Source organism: Staurois parvus, unplaced genomic scaffold (genome assembly GCF_062004578.1).
Source record: "Staurois parvus isolate SC_StPar_1 unplaced genomic scaffold, SC_StPar_1.0 ptg000335l, whole genome shotgun sequence".
NCBI classification, from domain to species: Eukaryota; Metazoa; Chordata; class Amphibia; order Anura; family Ranidae; genus Staurois; species Staurois parvus.
Window position 1 is genome coordinate 821,627 of NW_028318131.1, and position 14,376 is coordinate 836,002.

General features: G+C 45.6%; 1 protein-coding gene across 1 annotated transcript in view; it reads left to right on the forward strand.

Annotated features, from left to right (window-relative positions):
- NCKIPSD (NCK interacting protein with SH3 domain) overlaps positions 1-12,375 on the forward strand; it is a 134,658-nt gene extending 122,283 nt beyond the window's left edge. Inside the window, exons 11-13 of the mRNA XM_089684070.1 lie at positions 2,492-2,584; positions 2,667-2,839; positions 10,565-12,375. Of these exons, the coding sequence (XP_089540196.1) occupies positions 2,492-2,584; positions 2,667-2,839; positions 10,565-10,768 (470 nt within the window). The 3' untranslated portion in view covers positions 10,769-12,375. The remainder of the gene's footprint in view (positions 1-2,491; positions 2,585-2,666; positions 2,840-10,564) is intronic.
- Positions 12,376-14,376: the final 2,001 nt, after the last annotated feature.

The window sequence follows — 14,376 nt, forward strand, 5'->3', positions numbered from 1 at the left end:
ACGCTTTCCCCCCCCCTTCCAGTCTGGACGCTTTCCCCCCCCCTTCCAGTCTGGACGCTTTCCCCCCCCCTTCCAGTCCGGACGCTTTCCCCCCCCCCCCTTCCAGTCCGGACACTTTCACCCCCTTCCAGTCCGGACACTTTCACCCCCTTCCAGTCCGGACGCTTTCCCCCCCATCCAGTCCAAGACAATTTTCAGTTTTCAGCGATATCACACTTTGAATGACAATTGCGAAAAACACTTTTTTTCAAATTTATGGAGATATATATATATATGTCCAAAAAAATTTGAAAAAAAGTGTTTTTCTTATAAACTTTTGCAAATAAATAATCTCTTCATAAATCTTGGCCAAAATGTATTCATCTATCTTTCTAGTGAAAAAAATCAACAACAAATTGGTTTATAACCAAAAACTAATTTTTTAGAAAAAAGTTTTAACTTTTTTTTTTTTTTTTTTAATTTTTTTATATTATTATTTGTTTTGTTTTTTAACATACTGTCAGCCTAGCAGTACATTGTCACCATAGTGACACTGTACTACTTGTGGGGGGTGATGAAGATTTTTTTTTTTTTTACATTGATTGCTTTTACACCCATAAAGGCTATAAAAGCAATCATTTCTCCTCTCTGGCTGCATTCTTGCAGCTATTGAGAAATACTGTGTGAGCTGTGATTGGTCACAGCTTGTCACATGGTACAAGGCTGTTGTGAATAGCCCTGTACCATGTGACCTCTGTGATCATTCACAGATTTCACACGTAGGAAGCAATGAGGTCATCAAGTGACATCTTGTTTACTACTTTTCATGTGATCACTCTCAGCACAGCAGGTGCTGACACAAATGGACAGTTTTTTTGCAGTATACACTCTCCGGCCACTCTATTAGGTCCACCTTGCTGGTGCCAAGAAAATCTCCCCCACACCATGACACCACCACCAGCCTGAACTGGTGATACCAGGCAGAATGGATCCACCACACCATGACACCACCACCAGCCTGAACTGGTGATACCAGGCAGAATGGATCCACCACACCATGACACCACCACCAGCCTGAACTGGTGATACCAGGCAGAATGGATCCACCACACCATGACACCACCACCACCAGCCTGAACCATTGATACAAGGCAGGATGGATCCATGGTTTCATGTTGTTTACGCCAAATTCTGATCCTACCGTCTGAATGTCGCAGCTGAAATCGAGACTCATCAGAACAGGCGACATTTTTCCAATCTTATATTGTCCAACTTTGGTGAGCTTGGGCGCATTGTAGCCTCCGTTTCCTGTTCTAAGCAGACAGGAGGGACACCTTGTGTGGTCTTCTGCTGCTGTAGCCCATCTGCTTCAAGGTTTGACGTGTTGTGCATTTAGAGATGGTATTCTGTATAACTTGGTTGTAATAAGTGGTTATTTGAGTTACTATTGCCTTTCTATCATCTCGAACCAGTCGGCCCATTCTCCTCTGACATCAGCAAGGCCTTTTCATCTTCAACTGACGCTCACTGGATATTTTCCCTTTTTTTGGACCATTCTCTTTAAACCCTAGAGATGGTTATGCGTGAAAATCCCAGCAGATCAGCAATTTTTGAAATGCTCAGACCAGCCCGTTTGGCACCAACAACCATGCCATGTTCAAAGTCCCTTAAATCCCCTTTCTTCCCCATTCTGATGCCTAAATTGAACTTTAGCAAGTCATCTTCGCCACATCTAGATGCCTAAATGCATTGAGTTGCTGCCGTGTGATTGGCTGATTAGCGATTTGTGTTACCAAGGAATTGAACAGGTGTACCTAATAAAGTGGCCGATAAGTGTACAGGTGGGAATACACGATTAGAAAATCGACCGACAACCGAGAGGCGTTCATTCGTTGGTCGAAATCGTTGCACCAATCTAAAAAAAATCTTTCTTCGGGCGATACGTCCTGTTGACGTCTTCCGTACAAGCGGAAGTGATGCGGTGTGCGTGCGACCTTGTAGCCACGCCCCTTCCGGCCAGAACGATCGATATACACAACGATTACCAGCAATGAGTATAATATCGTTTATTCCATGACCTATATACATAAATAGCGATACATAAAATATAATCTGCGGAATTCTGGTTTCATCATCTCATTAGGACAATCTACTTTTAACATTTGGATTTTGCATTCGTGTTTACGAAGATTCCTCGGACATCAACATCCGGGTCACCTTCTGTTTCCGCTCATGCGTGATGGCGCTTGATAGATTTTTTTCCTATGACCGTCATACCACCGCATAGAAAATCGGTCATTTGTTTGCGAAACAACTACATTTTTCACCGTTGTTCAACCGCATTTTTTTGTTCATAATATCGTTATCGGTCAACGAAGAGAAAATCGTTCGATCAGTGGTTCCGCGAAATTTTCCGTACGCTTTTCTTATCGCTTGTACGGGGCATTCGTCTCTGTAGATGAGAAGCGATTCAATATATTTAATTTACTTTTTTTTTTTTTTACTTCTGCAGTTCCGGCGAACAACGTGATTATGAAGACTCTGTGCAAGCGACCCAATGTCAAGATATTGACAGAGAAGCTTCTTCTGCTGCTTAACCGAGGCGGTGAGTATCCGAGTCCCACCGCCTTCCCTGCCTGCTGTGTAATGAAGAGGTCACTAAGCTTCTTCCTCCTCTCATCCCGCAGACGATCCTGTCTGTATCTTCAAACATCAGCCGCAGCCGCCGCATTCTGTGCTGAAGGTCTTACAGGACGTTTTCGCCAGCTCAGAGACGGCTAACATCTTCTATCACACTGATATGATGGTCATGATCGATATCATTGTCCGCCAGATAGCGGATCTGTCTCCCGGAGACAAGGTGAGCTACGCCGGGTGTCAGACAAGAGTCTATTACCCGCAACGCTGAGCACGGGGGTTTTAACCACTTCAGGGTGCTGGGGAAGGGGGGGCCCATTGTGCCCTAGCAATAGGTGTGAAGTATATGTAAACCAGTCAATAAAATGTAATAAATGCATTAACCTGTAGAAATCGTTAAAGTGTTACTGAACCCACAACAGTACAATCCGTCTGTAGATGCAGGAAAGCATGCTTGTTATACTCACTGTGGAACTTAAGGGATTAACCCCCCGCATTGTGTAAAAAGGCTGTTTAATCCTCTCTTTGATCCTCCCCTTCTTCCACATTTCCCATTTCATCTCCTGATCGAACACAGCCTTGGGGACACTGTGCACATGCTCAGTTTGGTGTGTACTGCTAGAGAGTTTTTTCTTTTTCTTGGGAGGGTGCACGTGGTCAGCACAGGGCCAATCAGCATTGTCCAGACAGAGGTCGGGGTTCTGCATCCTCCTAGAGCAGAATGAAAACTCCCCCTACAAGATTAGCCAGTGCTCAGCTGGACACTGTTAGAAGTTACAAGACTGCTGACCAGATATAGTGAGTACAGGGTCCGGCGAGAGCGAATTAAGTGAGTGCAGGGTCCGGGGAGACCGGATATAGAGAATGCAGGGTTCGGGGAAACCGGATATAGTGAATGCAGGGTCCGGGGAGAGCGGATATAGTGAATGCAGGGTCCGGGGAGAGCGGACATAGTGAATGCGGGGTCCGGGGAGACCGGATATAGTGAATGCAGGGTCCAGGGAGAGCAGATATAGTGAATGCAGGGTCCGGGGAGACCAGATATAGTGGATGCAGAGTCCAGGGAGACTGGATATAGTGCATGCAGGGTCCGGGGAGACCGGATATAGTGCATGCAGGGTCCGGGGAGACCGGATATAGTGAATGCAGGGTCCGGGGAGACCGGATATAGTGAATGCGGGGTCCATGGAGACCAGATATAGTGAATGCAGGGTCCGGGGAGAGCGGATATAGTGAATGCAGGGTCCGGGGAGAGCGGATATAGTGAATGCAGGGTCCAGGGAGACCGGATATAGTGAATGCAGGGTCCGGGGAGAGCGGATATAGTGAATGCAGGGTCCGGGGAGAGCGGATATAGTGAATGCAGGGTCCGGGGAGAGCGGATATAGTGAATGCAGGGTCTGGGGATTAGTAACACTTTAAAAGTAATTTTCACTGTGTTTAAAGCTGAACTCCAGGCAGATATAAAAGTTGCAAAGTAATGCATATTTATAATCCTTAATACATAATTAAATGTATATTTTAATTGCACGCAGTAGAAGTACCTGAATGTGACCTGGCATCAGCCTCTTGCAGTCCCTGTACAGCAGGGCTAGAGTGTGAGGGGAAAGTGCAGCACAAGGAGCCAATCGGTTCATGTGCTGACAAAAATCATGCTGATAGAAGTGGAGAGCAAAGTGACAGAGAGAAGAGCTTATCACTGTACTGCTTCTCCTTTCGCTGTACAGTCACATGCTGGGGGCGGATTCTAAAGGACTTGGGCTCTGAGGGAGTGGGCTGAATGATGCTGCCTTTCAGACTGAGGACATCTAGCAGCAAAAAAAAAGTTCTGGCAGGGAAATCTCTGGACTGAAGTTGAATATAAAAGCTGGTTTTATTATTTTATCTTTAATTGTTATTTGGGCCGATAATTTTCTGTCTTGTTGTTTGTGGCTGGAGTTCTGCTTTCATTAAAGTGTATTTAAACCCATAATCAGAAATGCAAAATGTTGCAGCTTACTAGCCCTTGGTATGGTGGCTGTGTTAGTTTTACATTTTTAAAGCTTCTTTTGCTTTATTTTCACCCAGTAATCCCACAAATAGCACACTTCCTGTCCCTCGGTGGCTACATCACTACTACACTGTAACTATAGAGGGAGCCACCACCGTCCCCATAGGCTGCTCTCCTGATGTGGACTACAAACCAATCCCTATCCCTTCATCTCCATCACACGGGGGAGAGCAGCTGATTGTTTCCTGTGGATAGCTAGGTAGGAAAGAAAGTATTATTCGGTGGAGCCCACAGGAAGTGACAAGGACAAGTCATTTCTGGCAAGAGCAACATTCTTTATTTCCTGAAAATATACTTGGCTTGAAAAAAATAAAACTAGTGCAGCTGCCACATCCGAGAACTAGAAGCTGCAATATATTTCATTTTTGGTCTTGGGTTTAATTATCCTTTAAAATGATACTTAGAGATCCTGCCATGAAGGTCCTTGTTCATCCGCTTCCTGGTATACGGTGACAACGCTTTGTCCCCACCTCCACAGTTGTGCTTGTTGTCACCATGTGACACAGGCTTCCGACGGTGACTACAAATAGATGTTTCTACACACGTTACGCAGAAATGGTCCACTGTTGTCACCATCAGGAAACCCGCCCTGAGAAATGCCATGCAGAAGACCGTTTCATGCCCTATAGCACTGAATTCATTTCTGGCCGTAGACACAGGATGTTGACTTCTCTGGACAGCATAGTTCCTATTTCAGACCAGTATATGACCCCCTGCCTACAATGTACTGCAGATGGGCAGCCGCTGTAGGCAAAGCGACCTATAGGTACGTCACTGCCTACCTCCGGGTTTTGGGCACACATGCCCCCCCCTTGCCGGCACCCACTGTACACACCGGGAGCCTGTCAGCATGTCCCGGCCAATGATTCTCAGCCGGGACATGCTGATAGGCTGTGTCCAATTACAGCCCAGAGCTCTGTGTTGGTAAACAACACAGAGCTCTGTACAGAAGATGAGAAGCTTAGAGATCTTTTAGTAGAAGCAGCACACTGTACACGCATTACACATAGTCAGCCTTGAATGCCCTAGATCAGGGGTGTCAAACTGGCAGCCCTCCAGCTGTTGCAAAACTACAAGTCCCATCATGCCTGTGCTTTTGGGAGTCATGCTTGTAACTGTCCATCTTGCAATGCCTCATGGGAGTCGTAGTTTGGCAACAGCTGGAGGGCTGCCAGTTTGACACCCGTGCCCTAGATCCTAACCCCTTCCCAGCCAGTGTCATTACTGGAGGGCCGCCAGTTCGACGCCCGTGCCCTAGATGTTAACCCCTTCTCAGCCAGTGTCATTACTGGAGGGCCGCCAGTTCGACGCCCGTGCCCTAGATGTTAACCCCTTCCCAGCCAGTGTCATTACTGGAGGGCCGCCAGTTCGACGCCCGTGCCCTAGATGTTAACCCCTTCCCAGCCAGTGTCATTACTGGAGGGCCGCCAGTTCAACGCCCGTGCCCTAGATGTTAACCCCTTCCCAGCCAGTGTCATTACTGGAGGGCCCCCAGTTCGACACCCGTGCCCTAGATGTTAACCCCTTCCCAGCCAATGTCATTACTGGAGGGCCGCCAGTTCCAAACCTGTGCCCTAGATGTTAACCCCTTCCCAGCCAGTGTCATTACTGGAGGGCCCCCAGTTCGACACCTGTGCCCTAGTTGTTAACCCCTTCCCAGCCAGTGTCATTACTGGAGGGCCCCCAGTTCGACACCCGTGCCCTAGATGTTAACCCTTTCCCAGCCAATGTCATTACTGGAGGGCCGCCAGTTCGAAACCCGTGCCCTAGATGTTAACCCCTTCCCAGCCAGTGTCATTACTGGAGGGCCCCCAGTTCGAAACCCGTGCCCTAGATGTTAACCCTTTCCCAGCCAATGTCATTACTGGAGGGCCCCCAGTTCGAAACCCGTGCCCTAGATGTTAACCCCTTCCCAGCCAGTGTCATTACTGGAGGGCCCCCAGTTCGAAACCCGTGCCCTAGATGTTAACCCCTTCCCAGCCAGTGTCATTAGTTCAGTGACAGGGTATAGTATTATCACTGATCACTGTATTGATGTCAATGGCGATGTCAGTGTCAGATTGCCGGCAGCACTCCTGCAGTCCCATTTAAGTCGCTGATCACCGCCATTAGAAGTATTAAAAAATAAAAGGCCCAGTACATATACCATAGTTTTGTAGGCTCTATAACTCACACAATCAACATACACATTGGGATTTTTTTTTTTAATCAGACATGTAGCAGAATACATTATGGCCAAAATATATGAAGATATATATATATATATATATATATATATATATATATATATATATATATTTAGTTTTTAATTGGATATGTTTTATAGTAGAAAGTAAAAAGATATATATTTTTTTTTTAAATGTGTTTTATTTAATTGTTACTTCAAAAAAAAAAAAAAAACGGAGTTGATCAAATACCACCAAAAGAAAGCTCTGTGTGTGTGAAAAACAATTCTAAGTTTGGGTACAGCGTAGCATGATCGTGCAATTGACAGTTAAAATAGCGCAGTGCGGTATTGCAAAAAATGTCCTGGTCATGAAAGGGATAAAAGCTTCCGGAGCTGAAGTGGTTAAATGTGGAGAAGCACAATGTTCCCAAAATATGGACATGATGTCTCAGAGATGGATTTAAGATGGATGTAAGATAAAGATTGTTTGATATTGCGCCAGATCTGTGCTCTCTCTTCAGGTTTATATATTTCAAGGTCCATTCAGAGCGTTCCCTCTGCTTGTTGCTAGAGAACCGCTGCTGTTTGAACATTCTTTGAACTCTGTTTTGTGTAGATGGATTGCCATGCAAGGAAGGGGTGATTTTTATTTTTAAAGTGAAACTTTACCCATAACAACTTGATATAAAAATAATGTTCTTTAGCAAGAAACATACATTCCACATTAACCACATATGCACCAGAAGGTTTTACCTCCTTCATCAACAGGGGTTTTTTTTTTTTCTTGCTATTCAGCACTGTGCTACTTTCACTGGCAATTGCTTGGTCATGCAACACTGTACCCAAATGTAATTTTTATCACTTTTTTTCACACAAATAGTGCTTTGTTTTGGTGGTATTTAGTCACTACTGGGTTTTTCCTTTTTTGCTATATACCGTATATACTCGAGTATAAGCCGACCCGAATATAAGCCGAGGTACCTAATTTTACCACAAAAAACTGGGAAAAACTATTGACTCGAGTATAAGCCGAGGGTGGGAACACCAGTGGGAAGAATCGTGCCCCATCATTGGTGTCAATGGGAGGAATAGTTCCCCATCATTGGTGTCAGTGGGAGGAATAGAGCCCCATCGTTGGTGTCAGTGGGAGGAATAGTGCCCCATCATTGGTATCAGTGGCAGGAATAGTGCCCCATCATTAGTATCAGTGGGGGGAATAGCACCCCATCTTTGGTGTCAGTGGGAGGAATAGTGCCCCATCTTTGGTGTCAGTGGGAGGAATAGTGCCCCATCATTGGTGTCAGTGGGAGGAATAGTGCCCCATCATTGGTGTCAGTGGGAGGAATAGTGCCCCATCATTGGTGTCAGTGGAAGGAATAGTGCCCCATCATTGGTATCAGTGGGAGGAATAGAGCCCCATCGTTGGTGTCAGTGGGAGGAATAGTGCCCCATCGTTGGTGTCAGTGGGAGGAATAGTGCCCCATCATTGGTATCAGTGGCAGGAATAGTGCCCCATCATTGGTATCAGTGGCAGGAATAGTGCCCCATCATTAGTATCAGTGGGGGGAATAGCACCCCATCTTTGGTGTCAGTGGGAGGAATAGTGCCCCATCTTTGGTGTCAGTGGGAGGAATAGTGCCCCATCATTGGTGTCAGTGGGAGGAATAGTGCCCCATCATTGGTGTCAGTGGGAGGAATAGTGCCCCATCATTGGTGTCAGTGGGAGGAATAGCGCCCCATCATTGGTGTCAGTGGGAGGAATAGCGCCCCATCATTGGTGTCAGTGGGAGGAATAGCGCCCCATCATTGGTGTCAGTGGGAGGAATAGCGCCCCATCATTGGTGTCAGTGGGAGGAATAGTGCCCCATCATTGGTATCAGTGGAAGGAATAGTGCCCCATCATTGGTATCAGTGGGAGGAATAGTGCCCCATCGTTGGTGTCAGTGGGAGGAATAGTGTCCCATCATTGGTGTCAGTGGGAGGAATAGTATCCCATCATTGGTGTCAGTGGGGGGGTGGAGGAATAGTGCCCATCGTTGGTGTCAGTGGGGGGAGGAATAGTATCCCATGATTGGTGTCAGTGGGGGGTGGAATAGTGCTCCATGATTGGTGTCAGTGGGGGGGGGAGGAATAGTGCCCAATCGTTGGTGTCAGTGGGGGGGGGAAAGTGCCCCATCGTTGGTGTCAGTGGGAGGAATAATGCCCCATCGTTGGTATCAGTGACACCAATGATGGGGCACTATTCCTCCCACTGACACTTGCTGACCCCTGTTCCAGTATGGTGCTGCTGCAGCCAGCATATGTGGTTGCAGCAGCACCTAAGCACGGCACACTTACCTGCATCTCCTTCACTCGATTTTCGCGGGGCCGCTCAGCTCCGCCTCCTCGCCGGTGATTGGCCGCCTGTGTGCCTTTCCTGAGCTACAGTTCTGGCGGCCAATCACCGGTGAGAAGGCGGAGCCGAGCAGCCGCGCGAACATCCAGTGGACGAAGCGAATGAAGGAGCAGCCGCGCTTCCTGGACCGGATCGTCGTGGGACCGGAGCCAGGTAAGAGGCAGCAGCCCCCTGCCCACCCCTGTACTTACCGTAGTTTCCCTTCTGTGGGAAGGGGGGGGGAGCCATCTGCAGACGTTGACTCGAGTATAAGCCGGGGGGGCCGTTTTTCAGCACAAAAAATGTGCTGAAAAACTCGGCTTATACTCGAGTATATACGGTACATATAAAAAAAGATTTTTCATAGTGTCTGTGTTTTTAGAAATAAATAAATGTAGTCTGCTACATTTCTTTGTGTGTGTATGTATGTATGTATGTATGTGTATGTGTATATGTATATGTGTGTGTATGTGTATATATATATATATATATATATATATATATATATATATATATATATATATATATATATATAATTTGAAAATTAATCAGTTTTTTGAAGTTGTAATTTTTTTGTCACAATTTTTGTTCTGAAGTGAAGTACTAAAAATTAAATTTTTCTTTTCACTTTTTTTTTTTTTACTTTTTTTTTTACATACTGTCACTAGTGCAGTATAGTGTCGTCATATAACTGGTGTGGTAGTGATCAGGGGCACTGACTGATGATAGTAGTAATATTTTTTTTTTTAATTTTTTTAAAATTTTAACTTTTTTTCCTCAGCGTATTTCACTGTAGTGACACTGTTTTTTTTTGGGGGGGGGGTTTTACTTCTTTTTATCAGAGTAGTGACACTTTGTTTACTCATTTGTTTAACTTAATTTTTATCAAAGTAGTTTAGTGTCACTATAGTGACACTTTTTTTTTTACTGTTTTTTTTTTTTTTTGTGTGCTTATTTTCATCAGAGTAGATTAGTGTCACCATAGTAACACTTTTTTTTGCTAATTTTCTTCTACTTATTTTCATCAAAGTAGTTTAGGGTCACTAGTGACACTTCTTTTTTTTTTTTTCTTTTTTTTTTTTTTTACAATTTTTTTTCCATCAGAGTAGTTTGGTGTCACCACAGTGACACCTTTTTTTTTTTTTTTTTTTTTTTTTTTTTTTTACTATCTATGTATTTTTTTAAATAACTGTGCAGCAAAGTTGTTCAGTGTCACCACTTCTTTTTTTTTTTACTGTTTTTTTGTTTGTTTTTTTGTTTTTGTTTTTTGTACTTATTTTCAGGCCTTAATTTTCTGACTAAAGTTCAAACTTTAAGGTCTCCTTGATTTTTTTTTTTTTTTTTTTTTGTTTTTCAGCTTCGCATGGAATACTTGTCATTAATGCACTCTATCATCCGCTCAACTGACTATCTCCAGCACCTCCATCGCCGCCAGGACCTACATAGCATATGCCAACGTATCCTGGAGGAAGAAGACGAAGGGCCTCACTGTCAAATGGACAAAATGATCATCCGGGAGATCTACAGAGAGTTCCCTCGGATGTCCCCTGAGAGCGGCTGAACGGGAACCATCGCGTCAGAGTTTACAAATGTTTACATGATCCATGTATGTCTTTCTGTGAGCGGCCGGGCCGGTTGGTTCACGGCTTGCTTACAGAGCAGTATTTGCGCCCCTCCCCCCCTTCCTTCCTGATTTTTGCTGCAGGCGCAACGTGTCTTTGCTGCTGACATTTTAACCTGTTTAATTTTGCTTTCATGATTAATTTAGCTAACTTTACCTGCGTCCTACTGCACTCTATTGGGGGGGGGGGGGGGGGTCAGGCTGGAATTTATATGTTCATGCGGTGACCCTGTACCAGGGATGTGGTATTGTGTAGGAGGAAATCCTGTATTATTTCTGTACCAGAAATGACCCCTGCCTTGAACCCTGACTGTCAGGACACTTTATTCATACACAAGACAAAAAAATCTTTGTAAAGCCAAAACTTTTCTCTTTATCATCCATCGAGGGACACAGCTTAATAATAATAAACAATCCAGGGTTATACTGCCACCTACAGGAGTAATGGCCACTAGGCACATGAAAAACTGAAGGCCAGTCTATTCCTATTGAGGCCATAACCCCACCCACCTCCTATCTGCTCAGTTTTGCTCAGTGTCCTTGGGAGGATGGATGTTTTATTTCCCTTCTGCTTTGATAGAGCGAGGAAGTATTAAAATCCCTGCCGGGTTTTTGTTGCTCTCTGTGTCCCCTATTAGGAAGCTTCACCCCTCCAGGCCCTTGACACCAGGACAAAAGTGATGAAAAATCACTGTAACCAGTAGGGACAAATGTTTAAGACGGGGCTTCCCCTCACTTTGAAGACAATTCCTCTTCCCATTATTTCTCTGGGACAGGAAGTGAACAGAAATCTCCCTGAAGAGACACAAACCAAAAAAAAAAATGGCAGTTGTCTTAACCATTCTCTTTAAAATATTGGCTTTACGTGTCCTCTAACCTCCATCACCCTTTATAAATCTATGAAATGTAATCTTAAAACTTCTGGGTCATCTCTTTTAGCTGCTTTCTATTAAGACAGTGCAGTCGGCACCCTTGCTAAACAGGTGCTGAGCTAAAAAATCACTACCTGGTTACATCACATTGAGATCACGTGCTTCGTGAATCATGACTGTCCTTTTTGTTATTTATATGCTATACAAAACTTTTTTTTTTTTTTTTTCAAAAACAAATACATATAGATAAAATTATTTACGTTTTAAAGCAAAAAAAAACCTACAGATCCCTTATAACAATATTTAAAATAAAGTTTAATAAAGCTGTTTGAACTGCATGTGCTTAGGAGCGTCGGACAAACTTGTTAAATACGTCGACTTTATACTTGATATTGCTAAACTGAAATCTATATATATATATATACACATATATTTTACTTACAGATACTTTAATGAAAGGCATGCTTGAGTGTGAATGATATTTTGTATCCAAGCGGCAGATGGCGTTCGATTAGGAAATCTTGACGTTTCTGTTCGTTCTCCCGTGTGCTTACTGCATTATAAGCCACATTCACAAGGTAACGACAATAACTCGCTAATTCCAGCCGTTCATTATCATATCTATCGTACAATGTGTAGTTGTATTCAGACTAAATAAAACCGGCGTCTTTTTTGTTTTTTTGTTTATGTGGTTTTGTCAAAGCAATACTAAAGGTTCTTTTTTTGTTTGTTTGTTTTGTTTTTTTACTTACCTGCTGTGTGCAGTAGTTTTGCACAGAGCAGCGCCGTTCCTCCTCCTGGTCCCCTGCTGGCGCCCCTGCCTCACCCTTTCTGTAGGGTGCCCTCATGGCAAGCAGCTTGCTAAGGGAGCACCCAAGCAGGCATGTTCCCAAGCCACCATTCACACACGGAGCTGTGATTTGCCCCAACCCCCCCTTTCTCTCTCCTCTCTCTCTCTCCCTCCCCCCCCTGTCTCTCTATCTTTATCTCCCTCTTTCTCTTTCTCTCTCTCTCTCTCTTTATCTCTCTCTCATTGGATGACTGGCTGTGATTGATAGCAGCGGGAGCCAATGGCTTCCGCTTGCTGTCTCAGCCAATGAGGAGGCGGAGACCCAGGACAGCCGATGCTGTCGTGCACATGGCTGGATCGCAGTGGGACTTGGGTATGTATAGGTAGGGTGCCCTCATGGCAAGAGCTTGCTATGGGGGCGCCCAAGCAGGCGTGTTCCCAAGCCACCGTTTACACACGGAGCTGCGATTTGGCCCAGCCCCCTCTCCTCATTGGCTGACTGGCTGTGATTGATAGCAGCGGGAGCCAATGGCTTCCGCTTGCTGTCTCAGCCAATGAGGAGGCGGAGACCCAGGACAGCCGAATCTGTCGGGTACATGGCTGGATCGCAATGGGACTCAGGTAAGTATGGGTAGGGTGCCCTCATGGCAAGCAGCTTGCTATGGGGGCACCCAAGCAGGCGTGTTCCCAAGCCACCACTCACACACAGAGCTGCGGTTTGGCCCAGCCCCTCTCTCCTCATTTGCTGACTGGCTGTGATTGACAGCAGCGGGAGCCAATGGCTTCTGCTTGCTGTCGCAACCAATGAGAAGGCAGAGACCCTGGACAGCCGAAGCTGTTGTGCACATGGCTGGATGGCAATGGGACTCAGGTAAGTATGGGAGGGGCTGCTGCACCTTTATGCATAGAAATGTTGAGCCTTTACAACCACTTTAAGCGGCGATATGAAATATTTTCGCAGCTTCACCCTGTATGCTATTTTCCAAATGCATAAAGCTTGGGCTTCAGCTTGTATTAGCAAGCATTTGTAAAGCTTTCGACAGGCTGCAAGCATTATTATTCAAGCCTTCAGGCCTCATTCACACTTGTACCGCTCACTTATGCTCGTTTGTCAGGCGACAGCATGGGGTATCCTGTGCACTTGAACGGGCTTCCCTATGCGCAATAAACGCATCAAAGTAGCCCCTGCATCTTTATTTGCCTCGTGCGTTTCTTGTGACACAATGTGTCTCTCTTAGCCTTGTTTGGGATGTCATTGGGAAATAACGGCACCACAAGAGCAATGTGTGTTTCCAGAATGCAAAGGTGTCAGTGTGGGCTCAAGGGTTCATCTGCCTTCCCTAGTTCCTCCCTCCCTTCTTCACACTTCCGCACGCAAATATGCGGCTTCCCGGCGTCTGGGCATTGACTCTGAGCGGCTGCACGTTTGTGTGCAATTAACAAAAACATATGTACTGAAAACGCACGCCCTGCACACTCCCAGCACACATGTCCAGCACTCACGGAAAGGTCCCGATCTCCTCTTTCGATCGGGACCTTTCCCGATCTTGTGATGGCGAATCACGGTGGTCACATGACCTTAAAACCCCGCCCCGCTTCCCGGCTTCTGAAACCCTTAAAGGGCCGGGAGGCACCAATGGATTAATGAGGTGGGCTCATGGCCAAAACAAGCATCTTATGAGGAGTACAGGGGTAGGGGCGGACTGACAACTCATGGGGCCCCTGGGCAATAGGGGATCATGGGGCCCCTGTGTCCTCACCCACACTCAAACCACACCCAAAAAAGCCTATGAAAGGTACCAGGGGCATTTCATGGGGCCCCCTACTGACCTCAGGCCCACCGGCTTGTCTTCTCTCCCTGGCGCCGGCATCTTCAGTGTGGGCAC